Source organism: Benincasa hispida, chromosome 7 (genome assembly GCF_009727055.1).
Source record: "Benincasa hispida cultivar B227 chromosome 7, ASM972705v1, whole genome shotgun sequence".
NCBI classification, from domain to species: domain Eukaryota; kingdom Viridiplantae; phylum Streptophyta; class Magnoliopsida; order Cucurbitales; family Cucurbitaceae; genus Benincasa; species Benincasa hispida.
Window position 1 is genome coordinate 3887018 of NC_052355.1, and position 18271 is coordinate 3905288.

The 18271-nt window shown below is 33.7% G+C and overlaps 1 protein-coding gene across 1 annotated transcript; it reads right to left on the reverse strand.

Annotated features, from left to right (window-relative positions):
* Positions 1 to 6014: 6014 nt before the first annotated feature.
* On the reverse strand, positions 6015 to 11588 carry LOC120082180 (50S ribosomal protein L15). Its single transcript, XM_039037436.1, has 5 exons — positions 11099 to 11588; positions 8785 to 9278; positions 7874 to 7957; positions 7685 to 7774; positions 6015 to 6476 (listed from the first exon to the last, which is right to left on the reverse strand). Exons 2-5 carry the CDS (start codon positions 9190 to 9192, stop codon positions 6204 to 6206), a joined length of 855 nt encoding a protein of 284 aa, XP_038893364.1. The 5' UTR covers positions 9193 to 9278; positions 11099 to 11588; the 3' UTR covers positions 6015 to 6203.
* Positions 11589 to 18271: the final 6683 nt, after the last annotated feature.

Here is an 18271-nt window from a genome sequence, read left to right on the forward strand (position 1 = left end):
TCGATTCATCATCGATTTCAATTCCTTTTCTTCTTCTTCATTGATCAGTTCCATTGTTCATCACTACACAACTCAGAGGTTTTCATTCTTCTTCGTCAATTCCATCAATCACACAGGTACAGTTCTTCTTCTTGTAATGTCTCACATTGCGTTGCTGAGTGAAGAACAATTCTTCTTCTTTGAGTTTTATAGTATTCTCTTCACTAATGCTTTATTCTGCAAAAAAAAAAAAAAAAAAAAACAAACAAACAAACATTGAAAAAATAAAACTCAAAGGACCACAACTGTTCTTGTATGCCCTAATTCATCAACCAAGTTATTGAACTTTTGCTCCATAATTCCAACAAGTTGTTGCATACAACACTGCGAAGCTATTTTGGAAACTAGTTAGTCGAAAATTCAAAATTAGTACGTATTATTCATCTTAGGAAGGATTTGATCGAAAGGAATCGACATAGAAAGAGATAGTGCTCTATCTCTATCTACCTCAAATAGACAGATATAGATGCCTATCTTTGTCTATCAGGGGTAGACAAAGATATAACTCTATCTATGATTGATCTTCACATGATTTATAAGAGCTTATATGGTTGGAACATTGAATTCTTAAAATTTTGAACACGTCAGCATCTTATTATCGAAATTGCATAAATGATTCGTGATGTTTTATATTATTATTTTTCTATCTCAGATAGACAGATATAGACATCTATCTCTGTCTAGGATAGACAAAGATAGAACTCTATCTTTGTCTATCAAAGATAAATAGATATAGATGCCTATCCTTTGTCTATCAGGGATAGACAAAGATAGAACTCTATCTTTGATTGATCTTCACTCAATTTATAATAGCTTATATGGTTGGAACATCAGATTCTTAAAATTTTGAACACGATCAACATCTTATTCAATTGAAAAAAGATATGCATATGATCTATAATGCAACTTACATGAACTCCTCATTCTAATCAGCGCCAGAATTCTACGAGTAAATCAAATTTTATTTAATAGGCACATGACATGTTTATAAAAACTCGTAAAAAATACAAACAACCAAACAATAATTTTCGGCTTTTTTTACTTGATTCAACCCAAAATTAACTCTAAATCTTCATTAAATATTTAGTTGATGAATTCAAAGGTTTACCAAAGAGACATAAGGAGAGAGAGAGATAACATAAGTTGTCAAAAAGCTTGGAGCACAAAAGAATACATAGTAAAGATGTTAAAAGGAGATGCATTTGAATCATACACCTTGATTCCAAGATTTTTCGAAAAGTTGAATGAAATGAATCTAAGTATAATCCATTTTGCTTAGCAAATTTATGATAGATAGTGAAAGATGTATATCACTATCTATCTATACAGTTTTGTTACTATTTACGCTAATAGAAATGTTTTTATGTGTTTTTACAGGTACATATACCACTTTAAAAATAGATGATAGTGGTCATTTTAAGTTTTGCTTCATAGCTTTTGGTGCATCAAACAAGGGGTGGAAGTTAATTTTGGGTGGTCTTATGCGATTTTCCAACCCAATTTAGGTCCACCACTACCAGTAATGTCTTTCATCCCATATCTATATCTCGTTAGTTATCCTTCCCACAACTAGTTATCCTTCCCACGACCATAGGAATTTTTATGTTTGTCCAACCCCAGTAGAGGAAACTTTCATTAGAAGATTAATTAAAAGAATATATCTTAGAGTCTAAAGCAGTAGTCCACAAGCCTAACTTCTGTGGATCACTTCACTAATCTTGTTAGTTTTGCTGACTCTCTGTGTTTAATTTTATCTTATTGCATTGAGAACCATGCATGTTTCAATTTGGGGTGGGGGAAAGACTTTATGCATGCTAATTTTTATCCTGTTACACATGTTTTTCTTGTCTTGTTGTTTTTATCTTGCTACACATGTCTAGGAAAAAAAGACTTTATGCATGCTAATTTTGTGAATATTTTGAGTGGCTAAAATTCAGAGAAATTTTTTCAATTTTGAAAAGAAAATATGATGTTGTGCTTTAGTTGTGAAATTTGATGAGTATGTGATGATTATGATTACCTATGAGTTATTCTAAATTTGCATAGATGATGTGCTATGGAAATAGGATAACCTATTCTTGAATTAAGTTATCTTTAAGTCCCTCTTTGAGTCGCTTGCATATATAAGCACGTAACCATTTTCTTTTAGGTTCTTATTAGTAAAGCATGTGTTTACTTGAATTAATCAAGTTGCCACCTCGAAGGGCCCCACTGGTTAGATGGCGTCTTTCTTGATGGTTGGTAATGTGATACTAAGGGAAAATAAAATATTGTATTTGCCGGTTGAAAATAAATTGTGCACAAAAGATTGAGTGGAGTAATATAATATCATTAAAAGAAAGATTTGAGAAAAATAAATCTGTAATGTGTATGCATGGATAGGGGTAAAAAGAGCTGTTTTTGTTGTGATCAATTAGGATGCCTGGAAATCGACTAAGTACGAGTCCCGACAGTGAATGTGTGAAAGCTAGTGCCCTTAGATAAAAAAAAAAAAAAAAATCAAGTTTACGGATCCCTTTAGTGAGTTATTTCAAGCACCTTAGTTGATATATTACTTTCTTGAATGCTTTGATGTTTGATGATGGTGCATTTTATATCTTTTAGCGATTCCATAAGGGTAAATTTTATATCTTTTTCTTTATTAGACTTATTTTCTCCCACCGTATATAGAAATATATACAGTCCTTTGTTATCATTTTTTTTTTTTTTTTGCATTCATGAAAACTCTGGTATGATCATACTTAGGGGCTGTTTAGTCGCTGAGATGATATAGAATGTGGGGAGTTCTGATGTCTGGGGAGTTGTATGATCGAGTATGTTAAAGCACTGAGATGATATATGATACACCGAAGGAAAATGACAGTGAGATACGAAACACGTTCCAAAAATGGATCCACAAACAATTAAAATTTGTGAGATAGGATATGGGTCTCCAAACACTGAAATGATATAGGGTGTGGGGATATATCATCTCATGATGAGCGCCCAAACAATCCCTTAATGTTAAAATCACTTTAGTTGAATAAAATATAGTTGCAATTTTGAAATTTGCTATCAATTCCCTCTCTTCTTTCAAAATCCCCTTCATTTTAGGTAAATGGGTTTAAATGATATTGTTGTTGCAAGATATTATGTCATTTATCTTATTTTGGTCCTAAACTTTTAATAATTTTCTATTTTGATCCCTAAACTTTTAAAAATGTCTAGTTTAGTGCCTAAATTTTGAATATTGTTTTATTTTGGTCCCTAAACTTTAAAAGATGTTCATTTTAGTTAAGTGCTTATTTTAATCCATGATATATTGAGATTTTGTTAACTCTTTAGAAAAATGACTTGATGACTAAGCTACCAAATAAGTTTATCACGCTAAAAAAATCTAGAGTTTCAATTTTCAATAGAATTCCAAAGTGGGTTTAATTGAATAAAATATAGTTGCAATTTTGAAGTTTGCTGTCAATTCCCTCTTTTCTTTTAGAATCCCCTTCAGTTTAGGTAAATGGGTTTAAATGATATTGTTGTTGCAAGATATTTATGTCATTTATCTTATTTTGGTCCTAAACATTTAATAATATTTTATTTTGATCCAAAAACTTTTAAAAATGTCTATTTTAGTCCCTAAATTTGGAATATTGTTTTGTTTTGGTTCCTAAACTTTAAAACATATTCATTTTAGTTAGTGCTTATTTTGGTCCATGATATATTGAGATTTTGTTAACTCTTTAAAAAAAATGACAAGGTGACTTCTATTTTGTGATGACTAAGCTACCAAATGAGTTAGTTATACTAAAGAAAAATCTAGAGTTTCAATTGTCAATAGGATTCTAAAGTGGGTTTAATTGAATAAAATATAGTTGCAATTTTGAAATTTGCTGTCAATTCCCTCTCTTCTTTCAGAATTCCCTTCATTTTAGGTAAATGGGTTGATATTGTTGTTGCAAGATATTTATGTCAGTTGTCTTATTTTGGTCCTAAACTTTTAGTAATATTCTATTTTGATCTTTAAACTTTTAAAAATGTCTATTTTAGTACCTACATTTTGAATATTGTTTTATTTTGGTCCCTAAACTTTAAAAGATCTTCATTTTAGTCTGGTCCCTAAACTTTAAAAGATCTTCATTTTAGTCAAGTATTTATTTTGGTCCATAATATATTGAGATTTTGTTAACTCTTTAAAAAAAATGACGAGGTGACTTCTATTTTTTGATGACTAAGCTACTAAATAAGTTAGTCTCGCTAAAAAAATCTAGAGTTTCAATTTTCAATAGGATTCCAAAGTGGGTTTAATTGAATAAAATATAGTTGCAATTTTAAAATTTGCTGTCAATTCCTTCTCTTCCTTCATAATCCCCTTCATACGTAAATGGGTTTAAATGATATTGTTGTTGCAAGATATTTATGTCATTTATCTTATTTTGGTCCTAAACATTTAATAATATTCTATTTTAATCCCTAAACTTTTAAAAATGTCTATTTTAGTCTTTAAATTTTGAATATTGTTTTATTTTGGTTCTTAAACTTTAAAAGATGTTCATTTTAGTCAAGTGCTTATTTTGGTCCATGATATATTGAGATTTTGTTAACTCTTTAAATAAATGACGAGGTGACTTTTATTTTTTGATGACTAAGCTACCAAATAAGTTAGTCACACTAAAGAAAAATCTAGAGTTTCAATTTTCAATAGGATTCCAAAGTGGGTTTAAATAGTTGCAATTTTGAAATTTTCTGTCAATTCCCTCTCTTCTTTGAGAATCCCCTTTATTTTAGGTAAATTGGTTTAAATGATATTGTTGTTGCAAGATATTTAGTTATTTATCTTTTTTTGGTCATAAGCTTTTAATTATATTCTATTTTGATCCCTAAACTTTTAAAAATGTCTATTTTAGTCCCTAAATTTTGAATATTATTTTATGTTGGTCCCTAAACTTTAAAAGATGTTCATTTTAGTCAAGTGCTTATTTTGGTCCAAGATATATTAAGATTTTGTTAACTGTTTAAAAAAAATGATGAGGTGACTTCTTTTTTTGATGACTAAACTACCAAATAAGTTAGTCACATTCAAAAAAATCTAAAGTTTCAATTTTCAATAGGATTCCAAAGTGGGTTTAATTGAATAAAATATAGTTGCAATTTTGTAATTTGTTGTCAATTCCCTCTCTTCTTTTTAGAATCCCCTTCAGTTTAGGTAAATAAGTTCAAATGGTATTGTTGTTGCTAGATATTTATGTCATTTATCTTATTTTGGTCCTAAACTTTTAATAATATTATATTCTAATCCCTAAACTTTTAAAAATGTCTATTTTAGTCCCTAAATTTTGAATATTGTTTTATTTTGGTTCCTAAATTTTAAAAGATGTTCATTTTAGTCAAGTGCTTATTTTGGTCCATGATATATTGAGATTTTGTTAAGTCTTTAAAAAAATGACATGGTGACTTCTATTTTTTTTATGACTAAGCAACCAAATAATTTTCAATATGATTCCAATGTGGTTGAATTTAAAAGATATTTTTAATTCAAAAGTTTGGTCGTTCAATATTTTGACATGTTGATTATTGAAATTTTACTTCGCTTTCATCTTGCACAACACATGTAGTGCATAATCATCCAATAAAATACAAACTCCCATCCAATAAAATACACACTCCCTCATATTTATATTGAAGAGTTAACATAATTTTAATAGTAAGACTAAAATAAACATTTCTTAAAAATCTAGGGACTAAAACAAATACTTTTAAAAATTTAGGGATCAAAATAGAATAAGATTCAAAATTCAGGAACTATTAAACATTCATTTTCATAAAATCTAGTACTGAATTGAAAATTAGGATTAAACATTTTTTACAATTTTATTTGAGTTTGCTAATTTTTTTTAATACTACCTAGTTTGGGACATTCTTCTTGTTGCCCCCATTAATATTAGCCTAAAAAGCATATATCTAAGAGTTATGCACATATTATCTTTTATTGAACTTGATAGTAAGATAACATACGATTTTTATTACCACCCTGAATCCTTAAAATCTCAGGTGAAGAGCGGCCAACGTCCATTAATCCTAAGAAATGTGTGAACACTAGTACAAAGAAAAATCATGACCGGGAGAGAAAATTGCATTTGAAAAAGGCAACCAAAAGTTAAATTTCTTAATTCAAAGTCGAACTATGATTAGGTAGACAAATTGGAAGCTGCCTTTCCTCTCTCTTCGTCTTCAACTGAAAAAGGAATGGGTTTAGTTGGAGCAGGCAAGCGGCCAATGCTGTCGACTTTGTCTCGCTGCTTTGGTGGTGGCCTCGCTGCTCGTGGCAGGAGTCTGCCTTTCTTTTCAAACCACTCAGGCTTGAGAAGTGCCCGAAATCCTAATTTGTTGTAATACACTCTTCGAACAGTCCCACCGGCAGCTTCGACAGCTTCCTTCGCTCTAACAGTGACCCTCGACACCTGAAAACATCACACATTTAAGATCAGTTCCAAGTGCAAGAAGCTCTCGCTACCTAGATCTGAGACTATTGGACCAATTCACTTGGTTAAGACGAGAGACTTGAGACTTGAGACTTGAGAACATTGACTACCCAATACTATGTAAACTAAGCACGTCAATCACAAGCAAATAATAATGTCTACAAAACTGCAAACAGAGAATATTATGTGAGACCCCCAATCCTTTATACATACTCTCGAAGGCGTAACAAGGGAACTTCAAAGGTGACAAATGACGCGCAGAATGTGAGCTAAAGAATTTGGTTACGAGTAGGGACCACTGGGGAGGTTTAAGAAGGGTTTTCAGGTGATGGTTCAGGTTTGAACATTTTGGCTGAGGCTGAGATTTGGAGAGGACATTCAGCTCTCTCGAATGTGCTGGCTATCTTGTGAACTTTATAATATTGTGATCGAATACTCATCTAGTTATATTGTTGCTTTGGAACTTCTATTAGGAAATATATTGTAAAACAGAGTAGATATTGCTGTGTTTTTGTTGCTCTTGTTGGGTTTTACTGAGTGCAGGCATTGAAACCTAACATATTCCTCTTGTTATAGCAAATACAGGCAATCTGAAATCTGAATGCAATTGGATCCCAAACCAGATTAGAAAGAAAGCTAGATTCAAACCTTGAAAGAGCATCGAACCTTATTTGAGAATAACTAATAAACGTTCGACACGGATAGGACACGACATGGATACGATGACATATTTTTTTTTAAATCTAGGACACAACACGACAAAGACATTTTTTTTCAAATATGTTTAATTTTTATACCAAAAGAAAATTCAAAATTAAATGGGTTGATGCATTTATATGTTTAAAAAACTTATTTTTATGTTTTTCACACTCAATTTATTATTCTTCTCGTATGTGTATCTTTTTAGTCTAGCCAACAAGCGTTCTATCCATGTCTAACACATTTTTTGTACTAACAAGTATCTGATACGTGTCCAACAAGTGTCCAACAGGTGTCGACATGCACACGCAGCCACATAAAAGTGTATGAGCTTCTTAGGAGGAGTGCACTAGCTTCGAATTAGTAGCATGACAATACACCAAAATGATGAATAATTTATACAGAGCATAAGCTTAACTAAGGAGCATATAGGTTTTGAAGTCAACAAGAGAAGGGAAAAGGAAAAGCATTTTCAGTTGAAGATTTACCTCTAGGTGAATTGGCCACTTAATATGTTCAGCACCACGTCCCATCAATCTTACCCCATCCTCTATTTGTTTTCCAATTGCACCTGTATCCTGTTTTCATAATGGTAAGTATAATTATACGATACAATTTTAAAAAACAAGTACTTCAGGCTTTTGATAAACACATAGAAGATAGAAGTCATATGATACCTTGAGAGTTTTCATAGTGATTAATTCAGAAGAATCAATTTTCCCGGCATTTATAAGTTTAGCAATTTTTCCCAAACCAACTGGCTGTCGTAAAACAAAAACAAAAAAATCAATAAAGAAATATCATAATACTTAAAGTTAAAAATATTCTGCCCGAGCACATATTTGTCTTCTACACTATCAAAAATAATATCGCTAGGGATCAAACATCAGAAGATACCAAATGTGCTGTACATTAAGTAATGCAAAGTGCAGAAGGTAAATCTTCTAAAGATCATACAATATGAATTGCCCATTACATCTCATGCAATTTACGAAAGAAAAAAAAATTGCCACTAGATATGAATATTAAAGACTTGCTTTCTTCGAGATGAAAATGGAAAGCACTATAGAATTCTGCATCAAACCATTGCAAAAAGTTCCAAAAATAAATAAATAAAGTTGGAGGTGCACTAAAGCATAATAGCCTTCCTGGGCTTAAGCGCGGGCTTCTTTTAATAAGGCATACAATAGAAAAATGTAAACAAATCATACAATAGAAAAATGTAAACAAATCATACAATAGAAAAATGTAAACAAAGTTTTCACATATGCAGAACATTAGTATGATGAACAATAATAAAAAGCTAAGAAAAAGGAGCTTTTATTTGAGATGGTAAGAATATTAAAATAATTATTTCTTAAAAATTAGAAACATAAAACAAGGTAAGAAATCAAGCTTGATGCATTGAGGCACACGTCATAAGCCTTGAGACATGCGCCTCAAGTGGGCTTCATTAAGGGAGCCTTGCTTCTTTGAAGTGAGACGCAATCACACAAAGGTTTTGCGGTCTGTGCCTCGAGCTTAAGGGGCTGTGGGCTTTCTAAAACACAGATCACAAGCAACTAAGATCAATACATAAATCAAATACCTGAAATGTGAGGCTGAAAGGATTTTTAAAGCCTCTTTTAGGAAGCCTACGACGAAGCGGGGTTTGACCCCCTTCAAACCCAAGCTTCCCAGAGCCTCTCGCTCTTTGGCCCTTGTGACCTCTCCCAGCCGTCTTCCCCTTTCCAGAACCAATACCACGACCCTTTCTTGTCTTCTGTTTCCTCGGAACTTTGTCTCTCAGATCATTTAAGCTCAAAAGGCTGTAAGCTCGAAAACCAAAGATATTTACAGAATGAGGGAAACCTACATGACGATCAAGGCTAGGGTTTTGCTGGAACTCTAGGAATGGACGTGATAATGCTTGGTTTATCACACTAGTAGGTGGGGGTTTAGTATGAACAGAGGCAAGTGAGCTAGATAGTAAATAACACAGTCGTCTTCGTAGCATTTCCTTTTCCTTTTCCTGTTTGAATTATAAACTGCACCAGTTGGCTATGTTCCTCAGGCCAGTGCTGGATAGAGACTGAATGATTGCTGCATTATGAATGAAATAGTTTAATTTTGTAATATACAGGAATATCAAGTGTTATCTAGCTTGACCACGCATATGAAATTTAAAATAGGTTTATTCCTCATATCCTAATGAACAAAATAACACTTAACAAAGTCAACTACATAATTCAAAACATGATGTAACTATTATAGCATGAGGACGTGAGAAACACAACAGATATGTAGAAATTATTATTCTTTTTTTTAAAAGGGATAAAGTTATGTTGTGAAAATAGACAATAAGAATAAAACTCCCTCAACCCTCAATCATAGGTACAATTCGGTAGTTCAAACATAAGGGAAATCAAACATTAAACAGAAAATCAAAACCCTGGTGATGGATCTAAAAGTCTAATAAAATTGGTCATCGTTTTTTTTTTCCCGTTTCTCAGGTTGAACAATATATGACAAATAATCAGACATGAACTACATTTTTTGTGGGTTAGTACATAACACGTGTTGAGGAAAAATCATCATCACCTACAAAATTTGTTGGTGGCTCAGTACATACGCATACTGAGTAAGCAGCTCATACTTGAGGAGCCACCAAATAGCATACGAGGCAAACATCATGCTATTCACAACAATTACGCTTGCTCCTCATATATGGAAAGAAAATAAGAATTCCAACATATTAAACACATAAATCAAGACATCACGTAACACACACACAATCTTTATGCAATCTTCACGAGCTCACTCAACTCAACTACTCAACACTCATATTTAGCCCTCCCACAGCTCTCTCAGACTAATTCCTTCAAGATGCAGCAACCCCTTTCCATTTTTATCTTGGGCCTCAATGTTCTCTACGATGCTCAACGTTCGACTCTTGACCATTTTTATCCAATGTCTCAATGACTAGGCAACATATTGTACCTCTTTCTTAAGAGCCCCAATATTTTTCTTTTGTAATTGTAGACTCATTACATAGACTCTTGATCATCTTTACCCAAGACATCAATGCTCCCCAACGGTGAAATATCAGCCCACGACCATTTTACCTAAGGCACACCGATGTGCACCCACTTTCCTTTATAAATGCATGAATTACTCTGAACTTTTTTCTCACACAATCTCACTCGAATTTATGAGTCCTACAATATGATTCTAACCCTTCTCTATGTCAAAACCACATAAAACAACAGCGTACCCTCAACAGAAATTGCATGCTTAATCAGACATTTTTAAGAATAACACATGCTTATAAACATCCCAGTATGTTAGTCGTCACAACATAACATTTCTGCAAGCTTAAACATCCAAACCCCATAAAGGTTTAAGAGCATCAAGTATTTACATCATAAATAATAAATATAGCACAAAAGAACATAGCATAATAACAAACAACATACATACAGACCCAACAAGTAAGACTCTACTTGCCTACGGTGCTCCTAAATTAGTCCGAAAGAGACCTAAACAAAAAGGACAATACTTCGAGGTTTGAATTAAGTTGAAAATCCTTATTCGAATCTGAAAGAGTATCCCTGTGGGACGCTCTTACCTAAAAACGACCTTTAACCTCAGTTTGAACACTCCGAATAAGTCAGAAACTACAACCAATAATTCCTAAGGGTTAGAGATTAATCTAAATCATTTCATCTGACTTCGAAAGGGTTTCAAAGCACCGTTACCACCCAAATCTTACCAAAAAGAGGTCGGGTCTTGGCTGAAAGATTTCAAAAGGGTTGGAAACTAGTAAGAACCTAAAAAAGAAGAGCTACAAGCAATAGAATCGAATTCAAACACTTGAATTCTATCCAACACAAATTAGAGCAAATTTAACCATGAAACTTTACCAAAAGGACTCGAATCTTTGCTGGAACGTGATCGAGTTGAAAATCACCAATGTGGCCCCTACGGAATACGGGCAAACCGAATCGAAGTTGATTGAGAAGTGGATTGCTGCTGAAAGCCGCTGAATCGAGCTTAGAGGAGTTGTTGTTCGTGCGTGGAAGGTGCTCGCGCCGAAGAGCAATGGGAACTCTAAAAATCGCCGGAAAGTAGCGTCTCTGGAAATAGACGTTGAGGTTGCTGCCGTCGTGCGCAACAAGACGCCGTCGGGGTTGTGTGGATCAGCTGTAACCGGGCGTTGCCACCGTAGAACTAGAGCTCGTGCCGCCAAGGATATCCAAAGATGGGTGGTGGGTTGCGCTGCTCGACAAACGCCGCAGGAAGGCCGCCGGAAGAAGAAGAAATGGAATGAGTTGGGAGAAGGCTGTGCAGCTGAAGATAGGAAGAGAGAGAGTGAAGTAGTGAAGGGGGAATCAGGGTTCCTTACTATTCCATTTTGTTTTTTTTTTTTAATTCTAATTACGTTTGTTGTTGGTAACCTAGGTTTGTAATCGTAATGAAACGTGGAATCACTTTTAAGTCTATAATTGAAAAATACTATTCAATTCGATGATCAATTTGATTGAGTTTCAAAATCACATAAGACTCATTAGTCGATATTGTTGCTATTATAGTATAAGAAATATGAATTTGTCACATTTATTATTATTTTACTATTATTATTACCATTTGACTCTAGACAGTGACGACAATGGTAATAATAAATGTGACATATTCATAATTCTAAGTAAACGTGATCAAAAGCAATCCAATTACATTTGCGATTGTGGCGCATTACGATTGATCTATCAATTGAATCTTATTATGATTACCAATTTTCATTACGATATACCTAAAATGATCATAGCTCAACTCAATTAAACTATATAATATATTGTTGACCAAGAAGTATGTGTATGAATCCATCGATTATTGACCAAGAAGTATGTGTACGAATCCATCGACTTTCTGTTGTAATCAACCTACAGAGTATGTACGATGCACAAGGTTGAAAATGTTTATAATATAATCTTTATGATAAAACTTAAATTTCTATTGAATATTTTCTTGTGTTTAATCGGTAAACAAATAGGGATATACGTAAAAGCATGGAAAATCGATCCGACTGACCGAAACCAAACGAAGTAATGTCGATTAGTCAGTGGTCAATTTTCCCATAAAAAACCGATAAGCTGACCACTAACCAACCGACCATGATGTATTAGTGTTTTAAAAAAATATGATCCTCTTTCTTATCCTATCACCTTTCTACTTTACATTTCTAATTTGATCTCCATCTCTCTCCTCTTCCTCCATTTCTACTGTCATCATGACCTTTTCTCTCATACTTTCAATAATTTTCCTCAATAGCTTCTTGCTTTGTGATGGGAAAAGTAGATTCGACTCTCTCTACCACTGAAAAGTAGATTTGACTCTCTCTACCTCTGATCTGATTGTGGGAATAAGAAGAAGAAGAAAAGAGGAAATTGACAAAATTTATTGATGAGACCAACCGTCTCGGCTGCCAACCAATTTTCTTGGTCGATTTTTAGTGTTGGTTTTCTCTCAAAACTAATATTGACCAACCAATGTACACCCCTATAAATAATTGCCATGAAATGGAATAATTAAAGAAAGTGTCTAAAATCCAAGGACATAATTTTCAATGTGAAAGTAAGGTTTTTGAATGAACATACCTATAATTGAATTTGTATTTTAGAAAAATTTGTACAATTCAATCTAAACTATGAGATTTGTTACAATTACACCTTTGAACTTTTAATTTGATTTGGTTAATCATCCAAGATTATAGTTTGTTACAATTATACCCCTAAATTTTAATTCAATTGATTAGTCCATGTAGTTTGTTAAAATTTTACATTTACTCTTGTTCATAAGTTACATAAATAATTTTTAACTTATATTTTTTTAAGCAACATCTGGTGAAATTTAAATTTTATGAAGAAAATTAACATGTACCAGTTTCAGGAACTCATTTCTCTTTGTTCCTTTAAATGAGTTGGAGTAGTATTTATCCTCGAATTTCCTCCTAAACTTGCCCCAGGTCATTGTCCCTAACTTATTTCTCCTGAAATTTAAGATCTTCCACCATTTCTTTGCCCATTTTTGGAGCAAGAACACTGCTAGCTCCAAGACCCTTACCCCTCTTAGGATTTCTAACAGAATCTCGATCCTCTCGAACTACGAGATCTTCGGTAGGGTCACGATCCCCGGATGCCGTCTGCTTACTCAGTCTGTCACTTCTTCTAAGCATCCTTCCTTCCTATAGTAATGTGCATCTATCAGGAACATATATCATTTACATATTTCCTAATTTAATGCATGAATCTAACTCCAAAATCTTATACTCTGATACCAAATTGTCACACCCCCTCCCAGATTACCTCCTCAACCTAGGAGGAGATGTGACGACAGCAGGTGCCAACCCTCTTATGACATTCGCTATCCCTTAGCTCTTAAATACTCGTACTCTTGAATAGGTCAATGATAAAATAGGCAATATTTTTCAACAATTCACGCAGCGATCTTAAAGCAAGATTTATTTATATACAAAAGCCAAAAAAGTTCATAATACAAGTTTCCCTCTAAAGTTTTCGATCATCCTTGATATGCATATGTTATTATAAAAACTCATCTACCTAATTATCAAACTTTGGGTATCCTTATAGTTTAGATCTTTGAGTAATAGACTGATAGATCAACTAGGCTTCGGGGTGTTGACCTTTACCTGGGAAGAAAATGTAAACATGGAAAAGAATGAGCTAACACCCAGTGAGTGACAAGAACATGTTTCCAAACATAATCACATTCAATCATCTTTTTTGTAAACCTCAGGGTCTTAACTTGGAACATCAAGTATAACATTCAAGATAATGTTATAAAAACCCTAGCATCGAATAACATTCATTAGTTTGGAAATTATCATTCATCGGCCTTAGTTAAGGGAGAGCCTATTTGCTCAATTGCTCAACATCGAGTCCTTTGTTAGTGTGGAGTAATCTCAACACAACCAACATCGAATAATACCTATGTGCACGAGGTCAAGTTATAGGTACCGTCATACCTTAGGTACCCAGGGACCCAGATACCTTATCATAGTCCTTTAGTATCGAGTTTTCTCAATAGCTGACCCATATACCTTCTTCTAGTTCTTCAGTATTGGGTTTACTCATACAATTATCAAATTTATTTAAGTACTTAGTTTTAAGCCATCAAGCATTCTAGTAACATAAATATCATAAAAATAGAGTTACTGGGGAGATTCTCCACTCAAGGAATGCTTTATAAATATGTTTCCAAGCATTTAAAACTCAAATATGCTTAAGAAATTTATTCAGAATATTAGGATTGATGCCCTAAATCTCGTAGGGTTCTATAGTTTGTAAATGTATTGTACAAACTTATTATTTATTTAATAAAATATATGATGTTTTATTTCAAAATTAGTTGCATTAACCATAAACCAATAAACTAACATCCAAAGTTATCTTGTAGCTTAAACATGTATGCAGAGACATACGGGTGGATCATGTTTAAGTGATAAACTAAATGGTCTATAGTAGATGGATAAGGGTAGATACCTTATCCTGATGACACTATGAGTATGACCCATTTTGTAGGTATTACAATTGTTGTAAAGTACTACAAATGATCTGATTCTATTCATTCATGTGTAGACATGTGATCAGGGATATTCTATACAAAGGAGTTTGTATAAGACCAGACCACGAAATGTTTAGTCTCATTATATAACATCGTTCTAATAGAGACTTACATTTCACCAGGATGACCATAGGTAACCATGAATCTTGAGTGAGTTGTGAACTCTTGCCTATGAGGGCGATCCTTTGATTTATATGGGTAAGAGTGGCCAGATCGCCGACTCAATAAGCCTTCAATTTTGGGAATTCGTCTAATTGGGGAGCTGAGAACACAGCTACACAAGAAGGAATTCACTTCTTCCTGAGGTCGAGGTAAGTAGATAAATTACTCCCTTAAGGGTTGATTCCAAGGCTTGAACAATGTGGCACCACATCCTCTCCTGGCTTGAGAGAAGTTTAGTCATAGTCAAACTATGATCTATTGTTCATTAGAGGGATCGGTGGTAATTAAGAAGTTAGATGTAACTACAGGACAAAATAGTAATTTTGGCCTAGCTATACTTATGAGCAATTTATAAAAGGTCATCATACTATTGATTGGTTATAACCAACAAACACAAAAATATGTGTGTAGTGTGAAGAGTGTAGCTGTCGGTCTTTAGTCAACAGTTAATGGTTGGTAAATAATTTTATTAAATAGTTTAATTAATTATTCACGTACCGTTGGAGGTTCAAGCTACAGGTTCATGAGGCCCCTTTGGTAGCTCAATAAGACTAAATGAGAATCAGTATTTGGATTAATTTGAATTGTTCAAATTAATTGAGGGAACTGATTATATATGATATAATTAAGTTATTTTAATTATATGTGATATAATTATTATAATGTATTCAGTACATTATATTATTTATGAGAGGAAACAAATATTTGAATGTGATTCAAATATTGGTTGTATGAATTGGATTCATAATTGTTAAATTTAATATAAATGTGATTTATATTAAATGTCATATGTGAGAGAAAAGAAACCATTGGTTATAATATATTGTATATGATACAATATTAAATTTATAGGTTATATGTTATATTTGATATAACATATAGTTTATATTAAGTTAGTTATCATATTTATATATAAATTAAATGATAATTTAAATAAATTAGTTTTATTGATTTTTTAAATTAATTTAAATTAAATGAGGAAGAGAGTTACAACTCCCTCACCCTCTTTTCTCTCTACCCACTAAGTGGGTGGTTTTTGGATATTTTGCAGTGTCTTCATCTTCAACCTACAAGCAAGAGAAAACACAGTGGGTGTGTGAAAAAAAAATCTCAGAGAGAAAATTCTAACCTCTTTCTCTCTCTCTCTCAATTTCCTTCCCTCAATCTAAATTCATTATAGTCCACTCCACCTAGATTCTCACCAGAGAATACTAAGGACTCCAAGTGGTCGTGCCCAATTGGCTATCTCTTATTTTGTATGTGATTTGCAGATCAAGGGATTTCCTGTGTGAAGAAAGTCTTCAAAGGTAAGGTTTCTGAAACTTTAATTTTCTTTTTATTAAGCATGATGTATTTACTTGTTAAGATGTATAATCTATTATAATTTTTTTTTGTAAAATCTCTTTCTTTGTAAAAATTGGATTTTGGATGTGCCCGCTTCCGCTTAAGGGCCCTTGGGATCCTTCAATTGGTATCAGAGTTATTAGTCATGATCACAAATTTCATTTTTTAAAATTAAATTTTATAGTGCTGGTGGGTTTTTCCTTTCTGCATTCCGTTCACGATTCATGTGATGAATGGCCATGTGATGAATGTGGTTTTGTTGATGGATGTTCCGGGATAGGATACTTAGTTTTAAGGCTTTATTCTTTTACAAATTGGTTTGTAAAGGCTCCTATTTTGGGCATAATTATGTACAATAGAGTCTGTATTTGAGTGTCCTTGTGTCGTTCATAGCTTTTGTGATGTGGATCTGGAGAAAGCAGGACCTTTTCCAACAAAATTTCGATGGAGTTCAATGCTGCTCAGAAGGGACTGTCTCGCAATGTTACAACATTGTGCCTTAGCTTTGCAACACTGTGACAAAGAACAATGTTGCGTTCTTTCTGTAGCATTGCAACACTGTGATGCAGAACGAACTAACTGGTTCGGTTCGGCTCGTGGTTCAACTGGTTCAATTGTTATTCAGTGGTCGGTTTGGGTTCGGTTCGATGGCTGGTTGGTCTGGTTCGAGCGATTCAAGGCCCGATTCGCTTGTATTTGAACTGATTGACTCTTATTCTTGTAATAATATGCTTTTAAATTCCTTTTAGGTGTCCTATCACGGTCCATGAATTGTTAGTTTTAAATATACATGTTATGCATGCTTTTCCTTATGTCATATTGTATATCATATAGAATATTGGACAGCTGTTGGGCACATGGTAGTTTTCCTCAGCACAATTTGGACGCATGTACTGAATGTTGGGATTGGTATCCTAATTCTCCCAGAGTCTCGTTGTTTTGTAAAGATACATATTGTTCAATGAATAAAATAAGTGTTATTTAATTCTAGCATTTACTCATATCCAAGAAACAAAGCTCCTTGGTTATCTTATGTGAACTTAAGCTTGTATATGTGATATACAAGTGGATCATGCCTTAAGTGATAACCTAAATCGGTCTGTAGTATAAGGATTAAGGTGGGATACCTGATCTTGGTGACACTACGGATACGGCTTGCTTTGTAGAGGTTTGCAAGTGTTATAAACTACTACAGATGGTAGATCCTGACCATTCATGTGGGGGATACAAAGAGTTTGTATAATACCTAGACCACGAGATGACTAGACTCTGTATATAACGCCGTTGATACTAGAGACTTTCATCTCACCTAAACGACCATAGGTGACACGACTTAAATCCTAAGTGTTGTGTGAACTTCTGCCTTTGAAGGCGGTCCTTTGATTAGTATGGATGAGAGTGGCCAGATTGCCAACTCAACATGCCTACCTTTTTGGGGACTTGTCTGATCTGGGAGCTGGGAACTCAATCCACAATATGGAATTCACTCCTTTCCCCTAGCAGGGATAAGTAGAGAGATTGCTCCCTTAAGGGCTGATCTTGGGGCTTGAACATAGTGGCCACAGCTTCTCTTTGGAAGAGAAGACTCATTCATAGTAGGACTATGACTTATGTTCATTAGAGGGATCTGTGGTACTTAAGGAGACAGATGTAACTATAGGGGCATAACAGTTATTGGCCCAGCTGTACTTACGAGCGATATGTGAAGAGTTGTCGCACTGCTGATTAGTTAAGATGGACACATAATATATATGTAGTGAGGAGAGTTCAGCTATCGATCTTTAGTGGAGTGCCTGGCAGTTAACGGATGGTGGATCCCGTGACTAAAGAGTTTAGTCAGTTATTCACATACGGTTGGAGCTTTGGATCTACAGGTCTATGAGGTCCCCTTGGTAGCTTGGATTCTTTTGAGGACCAGTTCTTGGTGTTGATTTGAAATGTTCAAATTG